Genomic DNA, 25,239 nt, shown 5'->3' on the forward strand with positions numbered 1-25,239 from the left:
TAGCAGCCACGGTGCCAAGAGTGTTACATTAATTTTTGTGGAGTACCTCCAGCCCAGTGTGGATGTGATGAGGTTGTAGCCTTGGAGTGAGGCCTGCTTTAAATTTTCTGATAATTAATCCACACCAGATAATTGCTGCCACTATATCACACACACACTACCCTGAGATGCTGCTGCTCCCATAACAAACCAATACAACCTCTGCATGGGAGATTTGTGCATGCTCAAAACAAACCAAATGCTAGCACACAGAAAGGAGAGTGAACTGCATTCGTAATAAGAACAAGAAGACTTCACCAAGAACCTATGGAGACCTTCCAAGTTCAAAGTAATCTTAAGTATTGAAAATATGGTCTCAATCTTGTATAAATTAGGCCTAATACAAATAAATTTATGCTAAGATAGAACTGAAAGAATGATTACAGAGTTTAATGTCACAAAGTCTGAATGTATGGTAGGGAGAAAGTGGTGATGTTCTGGAAAAGCAAAACCACATGAACAGCACAGCACACAGTTCAAGTACCTCACTTCGCAACCGTGTGTGTCCCTGCCAAAGGTTTGCTAAGCTAGAAAGAATGTTTGTCATTTTACTGAAATATTTGAAATGGTCAGTTCTGAGATAAATCATCAATCCTTAAAGTCGTCAGTTATCAGTGAATCAGGGCTGCATCACAACAAAAAGTCAAACTAAAAAGTTTATCACCTTGATGTCCCTGATGAGTTGCTGAGTTGGTGTTTCAATGGGAACTTTGTTGTCTATCACTCCCTGTATGGCGTTTGCCCACCGCATGGCTTCATTCAGCATTTTAGTATAAAGTCGGTAAGAGTGTTTACGCCCATAAACAATGATATTCCAGTAACCTGGGAGGAGTGGAGAAAAGAGACACGGGATATATGTGTGAGTGATGTCAATATATGCAAAAATGATGGTGCTAACTGATGTTAAACTTACCAGAGTCCTTGAAGACTTTTTCATCTGGTTGCACCACAGAACAGAGGCTGTTCAAGACCAGTGTTCCTAGTTTAGTTGTGTTGCGCTCTGATGACTTGTAATAGTCAAGGGAGTTTGTGGTGAGAACAAACCAGCGCTTCTTCAGCTTCAGAGAGGTACTCTTTGCTCCTGACTTCATTTCTTTATGCAGCCAGCCTGAGAATTAAAACCAACATGTTGTCATGGATTGCTACTTAGAATATTGATTACTTGAATTTAATCTTCTGTATGAAAATCTATCACTACACATGCATATGAATCCAGATCCAGGCTGACCTCTGACTAGGAACTCCTGCCCATCGACTTTTGTATCTCCTTTAGATTTTTGCAGCAGACCAATCCAGTGATGCATCTCTTCAGGCGTGTCTGTGTTGCAGTGGATGACTCTGTTGGCCGTGATGATCACAAAGGAGTTTGGTCTAGAGAGAGAAAATATCACTTTGAAAAATGTTCTTTAAAAAAAAGTGTTAAACCACATCTTAGATTTGCATATTCTCCTTCCAAGCAGCCAGACCTTCAGATATTTGAAATTGGTCTCATAAAAAAGCTTTTTACACTTTTTGGGGGATTTTGGCTTTTTATCAAGTTGCTGTGAATTTACTTGGAGAAATTGTGTTACCTACAAATTATTTGGGCATAAAAATATCTTGCTTTCAGGCAATTTGTTTTGTTTTAGATCAAGGCATTTTTAAATGATTGGTCTTAGGGTGCCAGACCAAACAAAGATTGTGATGTCTGTTGTTGGTCTGTTCACATTGACATATTGTCGCAACACCAGCAAATAATGCAACCACACTTTAAATGCCCAGTTTTTTAAAGATCACAGACCTATTTTGAGCATATTTTTTGGAATACCATGTCATAAATGCTGGTTTGTTGATCAGTCTGGATTATCCCTAGCTAGCGACCCTTGACAATAATGTTACTGTATCGGTTTCAGCATCCTGTTTGTCTGTATTCAGATACATTTTCCTTAATTAGGAGACTATCAGAAAATTAAACTTTTAGTGCAGTAACACTTACTTCAATAAAATATTTGTTCTGTCAATAAAATAGGTAATTGTTGCAGACTTGTAAACAAAATTGGAAATTGAGTGGACAAAGGGACAAAATAACATTAATTAAAATGTAATGCGTGCTGCACAAAAGTGGCATGGATTCTAATGAGTCCTTGGCAAATGCCTTTCCATAAAGGAATGGCATCTTTAAAAAAAAAAAGTCCAGATGAAGACAGCTTTGCTTTCAGAGACTGCTTATCCACTATAATTGTTCCTTTGCCTTCTCTTTGTATACTTTCTTCTTTTGCAATGGGTCAGCCAACCACATTGCAATCATAGAGAGATACCAGAACATGATAAAAAGGGAGAGAGAGCAGTCAAAAGCCAAATCAAAACTGTTGATCAAGACCAAATTAAATGTTTAAAGACAGTCTGATTGCATAGAAGCAACTCACAAAGAAATTAAAGATGTTTAAAGATCCTAATAGGTGGAATAACATTAAGAAACTCACCTGTCTGGGTTGTCTGATGCACAAACAGAATCAATCAAACCCACATCTAATGTACCCTAGGAAGAAAAAATGGTGGTGTGAATGAAAAGCTTTGCCTTTTAAATCCAAAATATTTTCTGTAGACATCGGGTCCTGTTAATGGCTGCAAAAGAGAAGTTGTAGGTAAGATAAATTAACCTTGCTATGGATCAGAGAGCTTCAGTTTCAAATTCTTCAAGTAAAACCAAAGTTATAATTTAACCTCAAAACTGGACTGGACCTTCAGACTTTAGTGGAATCAGTTACATGTTTATTCACTTCTCATTGTACAATAAATAAAAAAAATAAATAACTGAGGCTAGAGCCGAGGCACTCACCACAGCATTCTTTGGGTTGGCCTGTTCGTGGTGCATCTCCAGGAGCTGCTCCGGGCTGGCGCTGTGGACCCGACTCAGCACATTGAACCAACCACTGAGTGGGTCAGAGAGAGTTCAGAAAGCACAAAGTCAGCAAACACATAATTGGAAATTAAACGGTGAACTTCCATCGGGCAACCACAAGGGGGAACTTCATTTCTATACTTGTAGGTTGAGACAATTAAAAAAAGCAGCACTTGGCAGAGAGCAAGATGAATGGAAATAATGGGAATATAATTTACCTGGCATCTTCGGGGGACTCGGCATAGATCTGATAAGTCCTCTCCTCCGTGACAATATTCAGAGCATTTTCCTTCTCATGGTTGTCCACAATCTCCCTTTAAAAGACACGCAGAGTAATTTTGATAACATGATTACAACAGTACCTTGAAAAATTATTTATACCCTTTAAACATTTTAATATTTGTCCTGCTATGGCCACAAATTTCAATGAATCAAATTGGTATTTTATGCAACAAACCAACTTAAAGCAGCAAGCAATGATAGTCAAAGAAGTTTCAAAATAAATAAAAATCGGTGTTTGAATTCAGTTTCCTTTAGCTAATGCTAGAGTCAATATCCCATCAGAATGATGCTGCTGCCACCGCATTTTAATTTTATGGCCATCATGGTGTGTTCAGGCCAGTGTCCTGTGAAGTGTTAGTTTTTTGGGCTTTTAGTCCAAAAAAGTTCAGTTTTGGTTATATTTGACTGAGACACCTCCTCCCACATGTTAATGTTTCCACTGAGATGGCCTGTAGTTTACTACAACTCGAGGCAGATTTTTTGAAAAAATAACGACAGTTGTCATTTTTACAGATTGTTTCCTACAAGGTTGTTTTCTGAAGGGAATTTGATGCATTTGAATTTATCTAAAGGTATTAGGATTTTAGGGGGTCTGAATGTAAAAGCACAACGCATTTTTCAGACTTGTAAGTGATTTTGAGGCCTGTTTATAATCTTCTTTCCACTTGAAAATGTTAATATATGTGGTTGTATTGTGACAAGATGGAAATAAAACTACTTTAAAATACTTGACACTGTATGACATTTATTTAAGGTTTCTTACTTGGCTGCACGGATGTCTATTGTTCCTTTCAGCTTCTCTTCGCTGTCGTTCTCGAAGTACATGAGTTTTGCCTCACGCAGGACAAACCATCGCATCTTCCAGTTGCGCCGAGACAAAGTGGACATCCCTCCGCCTTTTTTGTAAAGCCAGCCAGATTTGAGGGAATCCTGTTTGGCCCGGAACCACATGAAGGTCTCGTCTTTGAGGACACACCAGCGGCGACGCCATGGGATCATGAGTCCACCTGAAATGTTTATTGTATAATTTTAAAATGTGACGAGATATTGCACTTAAAACAATGTTGCTTCCAGTGCCAAAAATGCAAGGATATGTACCAGTCTGAAAGACCCAATGTCGACATATTGAAGCTGTGCTTAGCTGTGCATTAATCGTTTGCATGCCTCATGCGCAGTGGCTCGGTACTCACCCTTCATGTAGAGGTAGCCATGGAAATATGGAGGCCCACTGCCATTCAGCAAACTCACTCTCCCATTAGAAATCTCCTCATCTGTGTCCACGTAGCCGTCATTCTCTTCGTCACTGTCAATGAACTGAAACACAGCAGCACTGTGATGTTGCTTCACTCTGGGTGGATGTGAATTTCATAGAAATGCTTTGCTCAACATGCATAAGGTAAAAAATCCTTGAGCTGCAAATATAATTAATGACCACTTCCTTTAGATCTGCACATTTCTGTAATTTCACTTCTGACATTCTGTCTGAACTCGCTTACAGAAATCTTTAAAAGCCATCCCTTCACACCGACACAGATGCACGTTTCTGCATGCCAACACATACAACATTTTTCTTTTCCTCTGACATTCTGCTGATGCCACAAAGTTCAGACTGAAGGCTCTGCTAAGCCTGCAGTATCTTGCATTTAGGCTCAAATGCAGCCACATCTGCGGAGCCAAAACAAATGATTTCAACTCAGCTTCATTGTTGTTTCCATGTGAGCTGGGCCTTGTGGTGACAGCAGCAGGCAACACAGCAAAGGATCATGTGTGGAGAAGTCATATGTTAAAGCAAAATAATAAACACCAGACATTCTTGGTGTTTTAGTGCATGTAAGAGCAACCTCAGTGAGCTCTCGTTTAGGTTCAACTTTAATAATGCTTATTTTGAGTTTCCTCACTAAGGATTTTGCTCTTTTGGATTTTTATGTCTACTTGATTCAGATGTTACTTTCAGTGATTTGGATTACAACATAGTGACTTACAAGAGTTTTCAAATCTCTTGAACACATTCTGTCACGTCAGAACTACAAACTTTTATGTATTTTATTCTAATTTTATGTATTTGACCAGAACAATGTAGAGTATAACTGTTTAAAGCATTTTCTTCTCGCATGCTACCAAATAATATCCAAGGAACACATCAGGCACATCAGGGCTAAAGCTGTAAAGAAGCTAGAAGCAGGGTTTGGTTATTACCCAATATCAAAACCTTTGAACAGCTCACATAGCCCTGATCAAAAACGCATCTCAAAATGGTGACCATATGGCACATCTCCAAACAACTTAAAATGTCAGGCGAAGAGAAGCATCCAATAAGCCGATGGTCAGTCTGGAGGAGCTTCCATAGTTGAGGTGGGAGAATCTCAAGCTAGGATAACTTTTAGTTGCACACACCACAAATCTAGCCTTCAGGTGAGGGGGGAAGACAACCCATAAGAAGTCCTGTTTAAAGTTTGCTACAAGTCATGAAGGAAACACAGCAAACATGAAGAACGAGGTAGGCTAATCTGAGGAAACCAGAACTGAACCTTTAAGCCTACATTGGGGGGAAAACCTACACTGCATATCCCAGAAGGAAACCTGGTAGTGGCAGAATTATGATGTGGAAATATAAGGGAAGCTGGTGAAAGTTGATGGGAGGATGGATGGAGTGAAAAACAGAGCAAACCTATTGAGAGTGGGGCTGGATAATTTAGTGAAATGTATCACAATATAACGTTTCATATCAGTCGATATAGATAATTATTGATTCATTTTCTTCCTTTAAATACAGAAAATATGGCCAAGCTAACAAAGTGACCTTTTTATCCACCATTTCCCCTCAAGCTGTTGTACTCATTTTCTTCTTCCACTCCATGCCACTGTTTTTATTGTTAAGCAGTTATGAGGCACGGTGGAGAAACCTGAAACTGCTGCTGTACAAGTCACAAACTGCTACCTAGCAACAGTTTGTTGCTAGGTAACCAAAGAGTGAGTGAATTAGTTGATTCCACCAAACGTTTTAGCCTGCTCTTAGAGTAGCTAAAGCCTTTCCTCTGCCTACAGCCACCAGAATGCTGGATCAGAGTTTAGTGAGACTATTCAGCATTGTATAGAACGTATAATTTATTAATATTGGTCACGTGCCTATCACTATTGTTATTTATTTATTTTCCAGCCATAGTTGAGAGGCTACAAAAGTCCGTGACAGAGGTTCACCTTTCAGAAGGACAACAATCCTACTCCAGGTTGTTGGTCTATCACATAAAATTAAATACACAGAGGTGTGGGGGTACAATGTGGCAAGAAAGGTTTGATAGATAAATATTCAGCAGAAGCTGAACTTACTGAGTCTGAGCTGCCTCTGAAAGAATCCAGACTGTTTTGGGTGCAGGAGGATTCTCGTAACACCTCCTCGTCGGTGATATGGCCATCGTTGATACTAGCACCTGAGCTCCCGTGGACCTCCTCAAACTCCTCCTGATCATAGTCTGATTCTGCGTCTGGCAGGTTTGACTGCGATGGCACATTGTTCAAAGGCACAAAATCCAAATTCCTGGTAGTTCTCTGGCATGGCTGCTTTTCTCCATTAGTCACTATAAGAGGACAAGGAGGAGGGGGACGGGTTTGTGAGACTGTAACAATGGGGGTATGATTAAGTCCATTAGAGGGGGCAGGAGGGAGTTTTTCTGGTGCAGAGTGAGGACCTGAGGATGAGGACACCATGAGTCCTTCTGCAAAGGCAGGGGGAGGAGGAGGAATACTCTGAAACACGTCCGTATCAAGAGGAACTGCAGCTGGGGGAGGAAAGTCCGGCAAAGGAACACATTCATCCTCCGTGGGGAAACCCTCGTCCACTTCCTCCTCAGCCAAAGGAGCTGCCGATTCATTCACTTCGTGGAGATTTTCCTCACTTGAGAGTGATGGCTCTAGCCCTCCAAAGTCCAGCAGCTCCAGGAACTCTGTTGCCACGCGAGACGCCTCCTTCTCCAGCCTGTAGATCTCAGCGTCCCTCATCTGACGCAGTTCCTCGTGGGAAACGTCCCCGAGGAGCGACACACCATCCTCCTGCTGCTTCTGCAGACGCTCGATCTCCCTCTCAAGACGCAGGATCTCCTCCATCTGGCGGCTCTCCTCCTCAGAGGTGTGGTTGTAGGACGGAGTCTGGGTGAGATCCTGCTATTGACCAGAACGGTTCAGAAAATTCAAACATGTGCTCACATGTCATGTTTAGTTATTATTTTAGAAGCAGAAGATGAAATTGAGTTACCTTAGGGCAAGCACCGTTCAGGGAGTTCCTACAGAAAAAATATTGATATTCTAATTAGAGCATAAAGTAAACAAAGTTACACAACAAACACAAAAACTACATTCTACCTTGGTGTATCCCCTTTAGCTGCCAATTTCTGCTGTTCTTTCTCCTTCATCAGTCTCTGCTCCTCCTCCTCTGCCCTCCTTTTGCTCTCCTCTTCCTCCTTTCGTCTCTCCTCTTCTTTCTGTCTCTCTTCCTCCTCCATCCTTTTCCTCTCCTCCTCTAAACGCCTCCTCTCCTCTTCCTCTTCTCTCCTTTTCTTCTCCTCTTCCTCCCGCCTCCGCTTTTCCTCCCTAAGTTTGTGGCAGACGGACCGAGCGAGTTGTCCCCTGCGGTGTTTTTGCAGGACGACGGCAGCCAAGCGCAGGCGCAGGAAAGCGCGTCTCCAAAAGTGAGCACGGTAGTTCTTCTGGATGGTAACAACGCTGTACAGGACCCTCTTGTATTGTTTCCTATAAACAGATATATATATTTTTAAAAAAAGTCCAAAAGAACTGATGTTGACCTCAAACAATACATTTCTGTTATTCTGTCTAGCTACAAAAGAGCAATACTTTCAGCAAACATAAAGGCTGAATTGAGTAACTGAAAGTAACTCTGTTTAAGTTTGACAATATTTCAGTTTTTGCGTGCTTTGAAAGTGCTGGCAGCCTTTTGAAAATGTCAGAGTTAAGGTAAGTTACATCTAACATCTCTGACAGACAAGTCCAAGTCAAGTTTCAAGAAGACAAGTACACATCAAGTCTCAAGTCTCTATTGACTTAAGCAAACACTTTCTTAACTAGTTTGCTAATAATGCTGCATTTATGCAAGTAGAATTCAATTCTGATACCATTTGCCCTTAATTTAATGAATAAGCACGTACCTTTTTTTTTTTTTTTTACTTTTTGAAGCATGTATATAAACTGTGTTGATTTGTATTTTTCTGGAACGTCATAAAGTGTGATATTTGTCTGATTTGAAATATAAATGTACTGAATGTATCAAACAAAGGGTTTTTTAGTTTGTCTTGACAATGATGTCATTAACAACTCAATTCCTGGACCATGTTTCTCAGTCAAGTCTGAAGTCTTTGTTCAAGGAGCTCAAACCTCCAAGTAGAACTAAATGCTATTATAACATGCAAAAGATGCTAATAATTTGTTTTCCATTTTTACAGCAACGGCACTCACGTGTGCATGACGTCACCTCTGCTCCCATTACAACTAATTAATGACCCCTCAGAGAAGGACGGCTAGTGTATAAATAGCTTAAAGGCTGTTTTTGAAACTTCCTGTTTTATTGTTCCTTAAAAGGAACAGGTTTTAGGATAAAAAAAAATCTGTTTTGGCAGGTCAAAGCTGTACAAAAACACACAATTCTGATTGGTGCATCTTTATTTCTGCTTCTCTGTTTAAATAAACTCCCTGGAAAGAAAAAGGCCTGTATGGCTGTGCCAATCCTCTGTGGACCGTTGTGTTTAGCATTGTGACTCAGCCCCAACACCCACACACAGCACACATGCATTAGATGCATATAAACATGGACACGTCCAAACAGCACATAACTTTCTGGGGACCACACACGCACTCTGCTCTGACTCTGTGACCCCCAGTCTGACCTATCGTCCACTTTTATCACAGCATGTGCTTCCTCTGGTGTCAGGATGGCCTCTGTACTGATATAATGTTACGTGTAATAACACAAAGCCTGTACTTGTGTCTTTAGGGAACTTCCCAAGGCTCTGGCTTCAGCAAGAACGAGTCAGAGGGGAAGGAAACCCATAACCTGAATGCAGTCATCAGCCCCATTATATTCTCCCAGCAGAGCTTTTCGCAGTACTGTATGTAACCTTATATATGTCTGCATGCAGGTGGAGTACAGTTAGATTAAATGCCTAAGGGGCGTCTGCATATGCAGATGTTTAACAAGCATTGTGAATAGAAGAGAGTCGGGCTATGCAATTAGTCAAGTTTTGGTTCGATTCTTTTCAGTTTCTGCTCAAAAAGCATTTCAGTTTCCCTTTGATTTTCACCATGTTAAAATCCATTATAAAATTCTAAAGACTAGAGGAATTTATAAATATGTTGATGTGAGCTAAAGAAATCTGAGAGTTTGTTGAAGAACTAAGAGGTTTTACAGCATTTAAGCTGTCATCACACTTTTCCTCTTTTACCATGGAGGTTAACATATTGAAAAATGCAAGTTCTCTGGGTATGCAAAAAGTGTTTTATGATACATCAAGTCTATAAAATATACATGTCACTTCTGCTGCACCTCCATTCTGTACAGTGCATGAATACTGGTGGGTCAATAAATTCACATTGTTGTATAGTGTTAAGTTATAGGTTATAGTACTTCTTTCTCCAAAGTGATCAGATAATAAATCAGAAAGTAGGTCAGGTTGTCAGTTGCACTTATTTTTACCAGTGAAAACTACATAACTTTTAAAAAGATACCCAAGCATCAGTTGAAAGCAAGTCAGTTATGTATCCATTCATAATGTCTTCCACTGCTTATACATGTCTTTATACTGTTTGTCTGTTGGCTAGTTATTTCTTGTGTAAATGTTTTCTTTTGTTGATGTTATTTTTTTTTTTTTTTTTACTTTTTTTAATATAACTATATGTATGTGAGGTATTTAGTTTTTTTCCTTACTTGTCTTGGACAGAGGATGTAATTTAGCTATTGTGCTAATTCCTAGATGGCGATCCTGCCATAAATTGTGGTGATGTTGATTAATGTGCACCATCCTAATAAAAAAAATTTAATTAAATTCCAAAACTCCAGAGCTGCACAAAATGAAGAAAACATATAATTGTGATACCATTGCTGAATATTACTAAGCTGATATTAATCATCATACTCCCACAATTTCCTGGTTGCTTCCTTTGTTCGCATTATCAGAAAGTCTCATCACTTTCTGCTAAAGGCTGAGATGAAATAGCATCTCAGCCCCTGAAAAATGCATCTATCATGGGAAACAAGACCAAAAAAAGTCCATCCAACAAGCCAAATATTTCATTCACATGCAGAATTTTCATAACTGGAACTAGAAATATCATAGGGTACCAAATATTTCATCCAAACTTTAGATAGATAGATGGTTACTGGTTACTATAGATAGATTGGATAGATGGTTACTGTGCATTTATGCAGAAGTTTGGTCCTTTTATCCATTCTTTGACAAATAGCTCAGAAAAGTTGAATGGAGACCAGAAGTGTATTTTCAATTCTTCTCCCAGATTCTCACTTGGATTTGAGTCTGGACTTTGACTGGGTCACTCTAGCACAGTAAGAATTAAGCCGTTCCACTGTAGATGTTGCTCCGTATTTTTTAATGTTCTGCTTACAGTCCCAAGCCTTTTCCAGCCTCTACCAGGTTTACTTCCAGGATTTCCATCTACCTATCAACTCTGACCGGCCTCCGTGAACAAAAGCATCCAGGCAGCATGATGTTGCCACCACCATGCCAGGACATTATGTATATTGTGATCAGGATGAGTTGCAGTGTTATGAATACTTTCGCAGGGCAATGTTTATAGGTAACAACTTATTTTTTTGTTATCAACAAAACGTTTAGCTCCAGGATGCATTTTAGCAAGTATGATTATGTGATTATTCTAAATAAGAAGCATTTCAAATCAATTTCTCTCCTTTTGCTCCCTGGGACAGTAAAGTTAAACATTTTTTACTACATTGTATAAAATTAAGTGCTTTAGCTATGGTGTATGCTAATAGAATAAAGAACACCAACAACCATGTTATGTCACCAGGCTCTTAAAGCTCCATTCCCTCTAACTTTATAATTTAATTGTAACTAAAAAGATCCCAAATGAAGGCTCTTGAGAGAGAGAAAAAAAAAAAAAAACAGATGTTCTGCAACAATGACTGGCTGTCCAGTAACTGGGCCATGTACTGCTCAGCAAGTCCACATAGCACGCATGTACATACAGGGAAGAGATAACTCTGCCAAAGCCATGTATGAAAGCACCTAATCCACCCTCCACCTCCCCCATGTGTACACACACACACACACATGCACGCAAACACATAAGCTGCATACCTCCACCACAAAACAAACACTGACAACTGCCGCTGCCACTCAGCAATTCAACCCCCCGTCCAATCACTCACCTTGCCACATAGCTGAGGATGTGGGCGCGGATTACCATGCCAGCCCTGCGCCGCACCTCTTCCCTCTCCTTCTCCAGCCTCTGCTCCAGCGCCTCCTTCAAGAACACCTGCAGGACGGGCAGCGCCACGGCCGACGTGGGGGTGACAGAGAGGCAAGATGGGGCGGGAGGGATGACAAAGAGGATGGGTTAGTTCCTACGCTTGATAAGCTTGTAAATAATAAAAAAAAGGGACAGAGGCCCACAGACATGTGAAGGGCCCCTGTTTTTTGTTGGTCTCTGCAGGAGGAAGCTGTGGTGCAGCTGTAGCTATCATGCAAGCTGGTCTTCCTGACTGCAGAGCAGAACAGGCAGGAAAACTGACTGACAGACTGCAGCGTTTCTGCTGCTGCAGAGCCTCATTGTGTTCGGGGCGTCCTTCCTGAGCTTTCCTCTTCTGCTGCTACCGCTGCCTTGGTAGCTAGACTGACGTATGCAGGCAGAAAGGCATAGCAAACGGGGAGGGGAAAGGGAGGGATGAAGGGATATGAGGGGGAGGGATGGTGGCTGCTGTCCAGATAGAAAGCCACACCTCTCCTTGGTCTCATGAGGGAAGGAGAAAGAGTTTGAGTTAACCCTTCCCTCACTCCTGGAAACTTTTTTTTTTCAACATTTTCACTTTTGGTGTAAGAGATTGGAAACCCTGTAACTTTGTCTGAGCTAAAACAGAGCTTATGTGGCCACTTTATTCCCCAGAAGAAGAGGTTCGGGTGGAGACATTCAAGTGTTTGTGTGTTTGTTTCCCAGATGTTCCACTTATCAAAGGATCCCACAGCTGCAGCTCTGCCCAACTCTGTGAAAGTTTGTGAGAGGAGGAAGCTTCCCCTTCGTCCACATCCTTCCCCCGTCTGTAAAACAAACGGCTCTCAAACACATGCTCGAGCCAGCAAATATCAACGCTAGTCTCCTAATTCGGGGCACACAGCTTTCCCCTGGACACAATCAGTGCGTACATAATTACACACAGCTGGTTCCACCAGAAGGAAACATAGACCCTGTGCCTCGTTCCCACAAGCCACACAACATTACCCAGAAACCAGGAATAACATACTGCCACCAGAAACACGAACTCATGAGCTTAGCAACGTTGTGTCATACAGTGACTTGCAACGGTATTGAGCTCTCTTGAGCCCTTTCACAGTTTTTACAACAAAAAAACCTTAATGTATTGCAATGAGACATAAAATGTAAGGAAGATATACATAGTTTTAAGCCTTTTTCTCAGTCAACGTCTTGTAGTTGAAATTACTAAACCTTCTGCAGTAGGTCTGACTGTATCTATCATTCCCCGACTCAAAGATGAAGCTCCGCCCCAGTTTCAAGGCTTTTGCAGCCTCTAACAGGTTTCTTCCAGGATTAACCATTATTTAGCTCAATCTGACTTATCATGTGTTTCTGTGAAGTATTAGTTGTCCAAATTACAGTTATGTAGTACTTGGTGTTACTCTCTGACAAAGGTCTGCAACCTTTACAGCCTGAAGACCCATTTTTACTCTCAGACCTGTCAAATAAAACATAATTAGAGCCAGAAATGTCATAAGACCTGTTAAAAAACTTGAGTTTGTTATATTTAAATTTAGAAACCACAGCTGCCTGGTTCTTAGTAACTTTTAGCCAAAGTTATTAAGAGTCATCTTGGAAGGTCCAAAGAGCCATTTGGGCCTGGTTTATGACAATACATCCTAATAAAACACACTGTTGGTTGTGTTTGGAATGAGTGAGTTCAAGTAGTATGAATACCTTAGTGAGGCAATGTTAGCTTAGGGTTCAGCCACCTCCTCTGGGTGAGTGTGTGGGATTTAATTTACACTGGCATCTGCACATTAGCGGTCAAGCATCAGTTATGTATTCAAAGCGAGCTGTACATATGGCTCGCATCATTTTTCATGTCTCACCATGTGTTTCGGCCTGCCATGTGTGCAGGCTGACACTGTTCACAGCATGCTAGCCAAATGGGATATTACAAGAAAAGTGTCCAAAAGGGAAACGGCAAATCTGAAAAGTCTCAGCCACGCAGGAACCACAACTGAGGGCAGGAAGGAACTGGGGGTCAGATGCGGGTTTAGCTGATTTCAAAAGAACTCCATAAAAGCTGTTTTCTTCATAACTTCTCTTGACTTTGTGCAGCCTGATTGAACGAGTTAGTTAAAGTCGATCTTTCTTTGAAATAAAGAGGCGAATGAGCTTCAGATTCCAATGCAGAGCTATTAAAACTCTTCAAAAACAAGGGCACGAAGCATGTCGTGACTGTAAGTCTGCCTCGATATTACTCACACGGACAGTTGTTTGTTTAATGCACAGCTCGGTGAGTGTGTCAAGGGGAAAACACCGCAGCTCCTACAGGATTGTCTCGTGATTACAGTAAGTCCTTGTCTGACTCAGGATTTTTCTTTTAGGAGGAGGAAGTTGTCACCAAGACTCAGACAAATCTTTGGGACACGAGTCAGAGACCGTGGTGCCCATTAACAGTTTAGGAGTGACAGAAAGCTCAGCTTGGTCTCAAAGGTTTGCAAACTCAAACATTCTTGATTTTTCTTTTTTTGTCAAAACGTGGCTTGTTTATGCACTCGGTGTATAAAAAAGCTCTCTAACAAGGTGTTTGTCAAGTGAGTTGCTAACCGAATAGTATTCTGTGGCCTTCTGTGGTCTTAAAGAAAAACATAAACTGACTTTCTAACATCTCCCTGAGCCTATCCAGTTAAACTTTCCCATCCATATTTGAGAAACCAAAAACCTAGAAAGTTGATATTTTGTTTCTTGGCTAAAGAGAAAATAATTTGAAACATTGAGCTGCGGTGTTGTTTGTGGTTACTAGAAGTACCCAGGGCATGAATCTACTACAAGTCACTCCAAATTGACAAAAAAAAAGTGTTAAAACAAGTCATGGCATGTTTTTATAAGTGTGTGTATAGGAGCTGCACCTTTGTCTTCCCCAGCTGCCACTCTTTCTTGGTGTTATCATGAAGGCTGAGTATTTCCAAACAGCAAGACTTCTCTTCCGCCGAGAGGGTTTTGTTTTTGTGGATCATTTTGTACCTGTGAAAACACAAAAACATGAAGAAAATATTTTTGATTGCCTTTATTTTAAAATAAAATCTATATCCTTTTTCAATGGTATAACTATACAATAAGATCAGAGTAAGTAAAAACAATGACAAAGTGACACAATGTAGTAAAAATTAGAATAATTTTAAACAAAATTTGATGGAAACTTTTTAGGGTTAAACAGAAGTCATTCTTTCTAAAAAAAAAAATGATGCCTTACATTTATGATCCCAATTAAATTACAGCCTTATCCGAAGCACAAAGCAAAAATAATTATTCTGTCTTTGATAGCTAGATAATTTTTTATATTATGGTGTCTAAATTGTATTTGAAAGTACAATTTCAACTACAATATTTGTTGGCAGCCTCAGTGAAAGTACTGGCACAGGCCAACATCATCACAAATTCTTCAGCTGGTATAAAGTACAAATACTGTTTTATCTCAAACCCACCTGACATGTTTGTTTTGAACAAAATAAAAGGGTTGCAGTTAAAGTAACAGAAGCGTTTAGCAAATCTTATACATTTACATTTGTGCTATTTGTTTAATTTCTATTAGCAAATATAGCTGTACAGTCTGAGAGGGGCTTACTTCTGGTTTTCCTACCTGCTGAAAAAGTCTTTAAATGTTCTGCGGACGGGGAATCCAGCCTTTCGAATCTTTACAGTTTCCAGCATCCCAGAATATCGCAGCTGGTTCAACACGACATCCGGGTCGAACTGATTAGCCTTCTGCCAGAGACAAACAAGCAAGAAGAATGACTTTTTTATTCATGTCCAGTGATTGAAGCAGCAATAACTCTGTTTTATGATGTCATTTTAATAGAAAAGGGGTGAAGAGCAAATGCACAGCTGGTGTTTAAGCATGCAGACATGTCATCTTTTAAATATAACCTTCATCTCTGAGTGCAACTAAAGAAAGTTATGACACAGCTAAACACTGCAGGCAACACCCACTCAAACAACCTCTCTGGTGAGTCAAGCTTAACTTGAACTAGAAAGTAAATGACCACAAAGAGCTCTATCATTTAACATTAACAGTCGGGTTACTGAAAAGAAACACAAACATCGCCAGATGGGAAACCTGAGCTCTGTTAGGCAAGACCTTGGAGCCTGGGGGGCCTTTTTTCTTCCTGGAATCCTCAACAGCGTTGTTACCAATAATCCTCAGGCCTGCTTATCGCCGAGGATCTGCCATATCTGCTGCCTCTCTTTGGAGGCCGGCAGATCACTTGTGTCCACATGAAGGCCATATATCACACAGAGGGCCCACACAATTCTTCTACATGTCAGTCTAATTACAGACCAACACTTGTTAGCATGGAAATTTGCATCTTAGCCCATTTAATCCCACCGGCAACAATTGTTGCCAGACATTTCTTCTAACTTCTGGAAGCTCTAGAACAATTGTTTGAATCTTTATGTATCTAAAATATTTCTGAACACTCTTGTAGCCATTCTTTGTTATAATAGGCTATGCATGTCATGATTTTTCTTATTTCTTTATATGTATAAATAGGCCATATTTGTGTTATCCAGACTATGCAGTTTCCCACAGACAATTGTTGATGAGTATAAAATCTACATTTTCACTAACATAACCAACATAAAATGTAATAATTCATAAATATCATGTGTTAGGAAGGGCCAAGGATGGAAATGCATGTACTTATTTTGCAGGAAAAAAATTGGGATTAAACGGGTTGAGTTCCTCATTGTCGCCCTTTGATTTCTTAACTTCTCTGCAGAGGATTGAGGGAGCTGAAAGAAGAACGTCATGTTGATTTGAAACCATAAAAAACGAGCCGTTGCGACAACGTTTTTTACCAGCATGTAAATCACACAAACGCGCACTTTCCATTTGTGGGTCTACATAAATTTGCATGCTTGTCATTCTGTCGCAGGGCAGGATTAACAAATTAACTGCCTGCTTCATCTTGACCACCCAGCGCAAGATAAAGCAATATGAGGCAGGGACAATGACAAGGAGGTGTGTTTCAGAGAGAAGAGAGGTGGACACTGAAAAAGGACGAGACAAAACAGGAAGAGAACATGCAGAAAGATATGCAGGCCAATCAGCAGAACATCAACTACAGCCGTCACCTCTGACTTCTGGATAAAAAGATACAGTGGGAGAAATGAGTATTTGCACCAAAGAAGAAGTCGTATGTTAGTAGCGAATATCTACAGCTAAACAGTAACTCTACTTTTGAGTGAGAAAATCTTATTTGTGGTCGGAGCCATCAGAGCACAGAGGCTGAAGCACAAATATGAGCTCTGGGTGCAGGGGGAGCTATGAATAGCACCAAGGAGGTTTAACTTCACATGCGACCTTGACAAGACCTGGCAGAGATTCAAACTTTTTTTTTCCTGTCCAATGAAATTTGCATGACTTACCTTGTCCATGTTTGGTTTGATGCAGCGTACAAAAAAAGGATTAGAGGCACTCAATGTGGCCATCAGGGAATGGAGAGAGTCCTGAAAGACATTGGCGCAAAGACAGTAAAAAACAAAACTTGTACTTTTAGGTCAATAAAAAAAAAAAACTCAGGGTGAAGTTGAATTTTTTTTTCTGTTTCTACATTCTATACACAATTTTAGTTACAAATCACCTGGGAATTATTAAACTGTTTTACCAATGTATTCAAATTAAAAGTACAGTAAAACCATAAATGCACTGCCTTCATGCGAGTCAGTTTTAAAAGAAGTACTGACAGCTTCTCGAAAACCAGTATATGTGTCCCTCAAAGTGTCAGTCTTTCGCATCTCTGTTTCCTTCAACCTGTTTCCTTGCTTCTGCTATTTTAATGTGAAGGATATAGAAATCTAAGTATATGCAAGAAATGAAAAGATAAAAGCATTTTTATTTCACCTATGTATATCTAAATTTACTTTTTTATGAGAGAAACATGGACAAATACACACTCTGAGGAGCCTTGAACCACCCAGACTTTTCTCAGTACGGCAGACACTGGGTCTCCAGCAGCTGAGTGTGACTGGCCCCTGGTTGGCCCCTCTCTGCCCAGCCGTCAAACCTAATCCCCTGGATTTTTGGACCTGTATGCCAGGGCGACCTGCCAAATCCTTGCTTACTCGCTGTAGTTAGGACGTGTTTAAACGGAGTCCTCTGTAGCATCCCCTCCTCCACACATCAACAGCTTACAGCTCCAGTTTTCCCTCCAATTCATCATCCATCATCCTCAGTTGATACTAAACAGATACCCTTCTCCTCCCCCTCTGTGTGTTTTACTTCTCCTTATTGTACAATGATAAAGAAATATGTGACCATCAGAGTTTTCTGGCCCATTTTATGTCTTGACATGCCAGTAAAAATTTTAACTGAGTTAAATGTTTCTGTAAAAGCCTTAAATTACAGAATTAAAAACATGTTTTCTAGCCTATATTGTGAAACAGCATTTGCCTCCTTTTTCATATCCATCAACTAAGTTTTACTAAAAGCTTTTTTGAAAGGATAATTTTCTCCTTCTGCCGAATAAACGATACACAGCAACATCTGAAAAAGTAATTTCAGAGAGACACTGCCAAAATGGGTACTTATTTTTGAAAAACTAATCATTCAAAAGTAAAGAAAAAAAAAAGCGAACACTAGAGAAGTATGAAATGGTTGTGGAGTGAAATGTGGCAGCTAGAATAAACTGAAATGCTCACATAGTATTTACAACTTCGTTTTTAATTTCTTATTTGGGCATGCTATGACTTTGTGTTTAAACACCCCAGTGGAAGTAACTTTGAGTCTTTTTTGCTCAGCAACAACTTCCACATCAAAGATTGTTGTGGTTAGGGTGTTCTGGTCAAGTCAAGTCGAGTTTATTTGTATAGTACATTTCAGCGACAAGGCAGTTCAAAGTGCTTTACCTCGTAAAAACATCGTATAGTCATCAATGATGAAACAAGCAATAACCGTTACATTTTGTCATTTTTGATGATGACATTTTGTCAAATGCCATCATCAAAATAATCAAACAAAAACACATCAAATATGTTGATCAGTTTTCCAGGTACTGCAAACCAACGGTCACTCTAAACGTGGATTTTTGTCATGAATTGGTGGATGAGGTGGTGAGGCAGATGCTTGAGACTCAGGTTGAAATGAGAAGATGATGGTTTAAGGGTGATAGTCCAGAAAGTAACGCAGTCCAAAAACAAAGTCCACAAAACCAGGCAGCACAACTGAGCAGAAGCCAGGGCTCAACGCCGGTAGCAACTGGTAAATTCAATGGACAAGACAAAGGACTAAACGCACATTCGACAAGGACCCGACAGAGACGCAGACACACAGGTGGCATTAAATACACGGGAGGGTAATCACAGAAACAAGACACACCTGGAAACAATCAAGGGGAGGACAGGACAACGAAGAGACTCAGAGACCCCGAAAACTCGAAACTAACACACAGAAAACACAGAACACGACAATTTTAAACCTTGATTTCGGCTGTTTTGCAGTTTTCTGGAAGTTTGTTCCAGATTTGTGCATAGAAGCTAAATGCTGTTTTTCCATTTTTACTTCTGATTCTTGGGATGCAGAGCAGACCAGACCAGAACCAGAAGACCGTAGTGGTTTGGAAGGTTGATTCAATAACAACAGTTCTGTAAGTCTTCTCTGTGAGCTAAAGGCAGCCAGTGTAAGGACTTTATAACAGGGGTGATGTGCTTTATCCTCGTAGTTTTAGTGAAAACATGAGTAGCAGCGTTTTGTTCAGCTGCAGCTGTTTGATTTTTTCGGCAGACCTGTGAAGACACTGTTGCAGGAATCGATGCAACTAAAGATAAATGCTTGGATGAGTTTCTCTAGATCTTGCTGCAACAATAGTCCTTTATTGCCGAAAATGTTCTTCTAGTAGGATATAGAAGACTGACTTTGTAACTGTCTGTGTGTGATTCTGAAGCTTCAGGTCTGAGTCCATCACTACATGTGGATTTCAGACCTGGTCACTAGTTTCTAGCTGTAATTACTGAACTGCGTGCTGACTCTGGATCCTTCCTCTTTGGGTCCAAAATTATAATTTAAGTGTTGTTTCTGTTCAGCAGATCTGTGATTAGGTCCAGCCAAAATGAACATGAATTAGTCCCAGTCCCCAAATTCTTGGTGCATCATTACAACATGTTTCTTGTCAATGTGCTGAGAAAATACCAAAGATATGAAAAAGGGAAAACAAATAGTTATCCAGTGCCTTATCCAGCTGTCTCACCCTGAACTGAGAGCTGACTGTGGGTTTCCGACGAGCTGTCCCCATCTTCAGAGTCTCGTCTCCACTTCTGCTGCCAACTCGTTCGAAGAGGTCATAGATGAAGTCAAGCCTGAAGGCGCAGCAGAAGACGACTGGCAGTCAAAGAAACTCATTCATGCCAACTGATTGCATTGGTGTACCAGTGTGCAGGATACAAAAGAGGACATGTGCTCACCTGCTGTCTTTGAGGATGAACAAAATGTCATCTCTGAAAGTGTCTCTATTCTTCTCCAAGATTCCCCGCACATCATACAGCACCTTCACAATGACATAACAAAAGATGGTAGGAATAGTGACAGAAGCAACTTAAAAATATAATAATGATAATAACCACCAGAAACACCAGATTTGTCCTGGTGCAGACAAATTTTGCAACCGAAAATTATAAAGTCAGTAACTAAGCTGAATATACATAAAACCATAAAGCTTTGAAAATTATAATAATAAAACTACTTGGCATCACAATGTGGAGGGAGCTTGCATAGAGTTTGCATAATGTTCAGGGCAACTCTGACACACCTTGTGATGATAACTGCTTTCATGCAGAATTACCTTTTCTGACCAATAACTAAAGCACTGAGAAGTTAGAGTTTTTCTACTGTTGTCATAAAAATGCAAAAAGTACATCTGTTTTTTAGAAGAGGATTCACATGTAATCTCAGTCTAGCATGCAAACACAAATGGTTTGAGTTGTGATTCACCTCAAGGCCTAATGGAGTGCTGTGCAACTTGTCACGGTTTGAGTCATTTTAACTTTCATCAAGACGTTCCTACACTCACCTTTCTCCACACCAACACACTTAGTATGAGCTCTCTAGATACTCTGTTTGTTTACTAAAAATAAAGGTTCAAGTCTCATATTATATGCAAAAAATGTGGGTTATTTGCATATTATACATGCCTCATTTCTCTTCATGTTAGTTTTCTTTGGGGGGAGGGAAGCGCATTTGCAAGCCTGGAGGGTCTAGCAGATCCAAACATGATGAAACGTGTACACATAAATCACAGAGGCACTAATTTATTTAATATACACTGCTGTTTAAAAGGGAAACACTAATAGATTTATGTTTTGTGTCAGTTCCAATATGTTCTCTGGCACGAAATCAGAATTTTACTATAAAACCAGTTCACTGAAAATAAAGCACATTTTAGTGAAATAACCATGGCTGCAGTAACTACTAGAGCCTTTACAAAAATACATTTACATGTTTATTTGCAGAAAAGTATTTTCAAAGATGCAGTTTTGGTGTTTTACTAAAGCATTAACACTTCTTGTACTTGTTCAAATTCTGCCACATTGCAACCACAAACTTTTATATATTTTATGGGATTTTTTTTACTTGCTCAACAAGAATGATAAAAATTATAGTTGAGTGTCAACTGGTGTATGTCTACCAGTTTTGGATATAGAGAAACTGCAACTTTGACTCATTTTGCAAAAAGATCAATGGAATTGCCTGGAGAGCATCTCTGAAAAGAAGTTCATGGTTAGACTTTGACTGGACCATCTTATGACATTTAATGTTTTGATCTAACTATCCTACTGTTGCTTTGGCTGCATGTTTAAAGTATTGCTGTCCTGGTGAAAGGTCAACCTAAACATTAGTCTCTTGTAACATTTAATATGCCGAGCAAAAGCAAACTTACAGTTTCATTTTGTGGATGATCTGTTCTGGGTGATGTGCAGGTGTTAGTTATTTGGCAAACAAAACATTTTGCATGTTGGCCATTGAATTTGCTCTGATCTTATCTGACCAGAACACCTTCATACATATGTTTGTTGAGCCGCTGCAGTAGAGGTCAACTGAAAACAAGACATCTTATTGTTTACTTTTAATGCTTTTCTTCTTTATTTTTTGCAATTAAAGGCAGATATGTGGAGTTATAGTCAATAATTATTATTTGATACAGTTGGTGCATAAATGTGGATCTCTTAAGCGCCTCCATTGACTCAACCTTTTAGAAATAAGGTCATTTTTACAGCTAATTGGTTTCCCTGGATGGTATTTAAGTCCATCAGAATTAAATTGCTTGAATTCAGATGTACACCAAACGTTCCATGTGTAATGTTTCTTACGATGACGCAAATAAATGGTAGGGACTATCATATAACATCCCAATAAAATATATTTACATTTTTGCCTCTATCTTGATAAAAACACTGGAAACACCAGCCTGGTCTGGCCTTTTGTATCTCAACTAAGCCTACCCATGCCTGGCTACTGATCGTTTTGCGCTGAAGAGATGCTGTCTGAGGCAGGAATCATAAAACCAGTCTTTAAAAAGCACAATCCTATCTAATCTCTGCATTTGCTCCCTTTTGTTCCTGATCATTCTTCTCTTACTCCTCCTTTCTTCACTTTCACCAGGGGCATTGCCTGTATTAATGCCAGCCCAGGAAGAAGATGATGACGGTGAAAGTTTTTATCCTGAATCAGGAAAAAAAAAAAAAAAAGACAGCAGAGGAGGAGTGAGACACCGACATCCTGGAGAAGATTTTGGCAAAGAAACCCGCTCTGTTCATCCAGCAATTACCTCACTTCCACTAAACGTTGAATCCACAAAGAAAAAGACAGTGATGTGTGTCTTTGTGTGTTGGTGCAAGAGTCGTTAATCACCTCTCCTGCATAGTGCTTGATGCCAAACTGGTGGTCAGTCACTCTGGGCTTCACATAGTATGGGTTTGTCTGGGAAGAAAAGACAAGAAGACCGCAGATTTCTTTTATCCATTAAGTCCATGTCTGTCTAACGAGTTGATTAGGAGAGACAGAACTCTGGGTCCTCCAAGAGTTCAGCAGACATTTTAATGACCCAGAAGGATGCAGCCAACACAACTGTTTCGCTGTGTTTTCTATTAACTATTTTTTTTTTAATAATCTTTTACAGCGAATTTTTTCCCATCATAGCTTGATTTCTCAAGCTTTAGAAACTAAGAGTTTTGTTCTCTTATACAAAGTTTGTTCATTTTTTTTTAGGTTTTGGATTTCTTTAAGTTTACAGTGGTTAAATATGGGCTGGCTGATTTAAAGTGCTGGTCAGAAGTTTACATACACTCCTCTAAATATTCTTATTGCCATTGTTATAAAATAGGTCCAGTCTTTTTTCTTCTCTGATCATAAAACCTATCTAGCCACAATTATCTCAGGTCCTTGTTGATAAAGTGTGACAACAAACTAAAAAACATGGGTTATTGTGTGAACACATAATAAATTAAAAGTTGTTCACACAATTTTTGATTTTAAAAAATGGCTGAAGCTGTATGTTGTGTAATTACTCCACCTTGAAAATGACATTTTAAAATGAATCATTGAAGCCCCAGGATAAATTAAGTTTGTCCCTGTTATGTGTGTGCTTAAACCTCCGACCAGGATTGTATCATACAATAATCTCGCATTTTAAATGTTTTTCTCCTTGAGTGAGAGGAAATTTTAAAAAGTCTAACAAAATTAAAACACCGACACAGGGCTGAGACCTCAGGGAGAGCTCAGTTGGTCCTTACAGTTCTTTCCATTTAGTCACAAAAATGTTCTGAGAAAGGCCTTTTCTCTCCCTGCACACAAAGCTCATCAGAGCTGGAGAATGGCTGATCAGATTTCAGCATTGTTGTGTGTAAAAGCGTGTAGGGAGGGGTTTGCACAAGGTACAACAAAGACTTTTCAGCTCAGCAGGCGAATCACTGGCCAGGATGGAGGTTTAACCCCTTCAGGACGCCAAATGAACTCCCTTCAGCTTCCGTGGACAGAACCAGGTAGATCCTTTTGCTCTTCAGCTGTTTGAGTTCAGAGATAAACTCTGATCTTAGCTGTGTGGACTTACTGCATGTCGGCTGTGCAGTTTCTCCAGAAGGGTGTAGTCTGTGCCTTTGGGGAAGCGGCTCTCCTCGTTGATAAGAGCCAACATGCCCAGTTTCTAAAGCAGACACAGACATAAGAAAGACAGTCATGATCAAACTAGTTGTAATCCTAGCATCTGGCAACTTACATTATAGCAATACCAGAAGGAAACTGTTCTTTTTCTTCTTCAATGGTTTGATTTATATTTTTATATGCACAAAATCTCACTAATACCACAGAAATAATATAAATGAAGCAACACAAATGTGAGGAATGCGCAGAAATAAAATAGCTACATTGTTCCCAGCCTTTGCAAACACTCAGTTTCAGCATAATTTCTATCTCTGGTGGTAAAATAACAATTGTTGTCGTGTTTTACATCAACCCTACCTCCAACCACCGACTGGTGTGTATTACTGTAAAAACAACATGCAAACTGAGTCTCCATAATGATAGACTGTGAGAAAGGAGTCAGTGTATGTAAGCACAGAGTGGCGTCTGGGTCGACCCGCACCGCCATGGCGGGCGGTTAGCGGTCGGTCCCCACGGTGACTGTGCTTTCTCACGTTCAAACTGCTTTACCTTCTCTATGAGATCCAGACACTCGGCATTATCCATCCAGTCTATGGCTTCCCACTGGATCCCCTCCCTGTCAGAAAACACACACACACACACATACCATGTATATATACAAAAAAAACAAACAAAAGCAAAAGGACATAAAGGCTGTGTTATCCAGCATCACATGTGGTGAAATGAGCCATGTCCAAGCTGCTGGTCTTTTATACTAGAAAACAACTGGCTGAGGAAGAAACTGAGTCTGTTCCAAAAGCCTGGTAGTTCACCCTGACGACACCCACCTTCAGTTTAACTAACGGCTCTGTCTTGCTCTTGTTTTATGTTCAAATGATGTGTATCTGTGCGCTATGTTTTGACCTGTTGTACTCCAGCTGCTCCAGTGAGAAGATGTGCTTGTTGAAATACTCCTGGAGTTTCTCGTTGGCGTAGTTGATGTTAAACTGCTCGAATCGGTTCACCTGCCGGTCAGAAGAATCTCATTTAAAGCAAATCAGTTCAGATTCAAATTAAACCTAAATATTACAACCAAAACCTTTATGTATTTTATTGTACTTTTATGTTGATAGACCAACTGCAGGTATGAAAGGGAGAAGAAGTAGTGCAACAAAAATTTTCAAATGTGTATTTGTATTCAACCCTCTGACGTTAAAAGATTAAAATCTGTGTCCATTCTTATCTACAAAAGCACTTCAGTGTTTCTTAACATTGCTTTTCAAGTCTTACCACAAATACACTCTGGTCAAACATCTGATAGTTCACCCTAACGTGGACTTTGACTGGGCCAAATATTGATTTCTGAACTCTTCCTGAGTTAAAACATTAGTATTGTTGTTTGTAAACAAGTATGAACTTGCTTGAGGTCTGAAAGCACTGAATCTTTTTC

General features: G+C 39.9%; 1 protein-coding gene across 2 annotated transcripts in view; it reads right to left on the bottom strand.

Annotated features, from left to right (window-relative positions):
* LOC102225529 (unconventional myosin-X-like) overlaps window positions 1–25,239 on the bottom strand; it is a 71,521-nt gene that overhangs the window by 7,242 nt on the left and 39,040 nt on the right. Inside the window, exons 13-33 of one of the 2 annotated variants that reach the window (XM_023336948.1) lie at window positions 24,714–24,814; window positions 24,360–24,426; window positions 23,761–23,853; window positions 22,563–22,631; window positions 20,120–20,202; window positions 19,906–20,014; window positions 17,090–17,170; window positions 15,300–15,424; window positions 14,569–14,683; window positions 11,610–11,716; window positions 7,559–7,945; window positions 7,452–7,479; window positions 6,530–7,357; window positions 4,393–4,516; window positions 3,966–4,209; window positions 3,139–3,234; window positions 2,858–2,951; window positions 2,502–2,557; window positions 1,268–1,410; window positions 953–1,147; window positions 704–861 (exon numbers count right to left, since the gene is read on the bottom strand). In XM_023336948.1, coding sequence (XP_023192716.1) covers window positions 704–861; window positions 953–1,147; window positions 1,268–1,410; window positions 2,502–2,557; window positions 2,858–2,951; window positions 3,139–3,234; window positions 3,966–4,209; window positions 4,393–4,516; window positions 6,530–7,357; window positions 7,452–7,479; window positions 7,559–7,945; window positions 11,610–11,716; window positions 14,569–14,683; window positions 15,300–15,424; window positions 17,090–17,170; window positions 19,906–20,014; window positions 20,120–20,202; window positions 22,563–22,631; window positions 23,761–23,853; window positions 24,360–24,426; window positions 24,714–24,814 — 3,303 coding nt within the window. Of the gene's footprint in view, window positions 1–703; window positions 862–952; window positions 1,148–1,267; window positions 1,411–2,501; window positions 2,558–2,857; window positions 2,952–3,138; window positions 3,235–3,965; window positions 4,210–4,392; window positions 4,517–6,529; window positions 7,361–7,451; window positions 7,480–7,558; window positions 7,946–11,609; window positions 11,717–14,568; window positions 14,684–15,299; window positions 15,425–17,089; window positions 17,171–19,905; window positions 20,015–20,119; window positions 20,203–22,562; window positions 22,632–23,760; window positions 23,854–24,359; window positions 24,427–24,713; window positions 24,815–25,239 lie in introns of both variants that reach the window. The other variant, XM_023336947.1, reaches the window with a different exon arrangement.

The sequence above is a fragment of the Xiphophorus maculatus genome, chromosome 7, assembly GCF_002775205.1.
Source record: "Xiphophorus maculatus strain JP 163 A chromosome 7, X_maculatus-5.0-male, whole genome shotgun sequence".
NCBI lineage: Eukaryota > Metazoa > Chordata > Actinopteri > Cyprinodontiformes > Poeciliidae > Xiphophorus > Xiphophorus maculatus.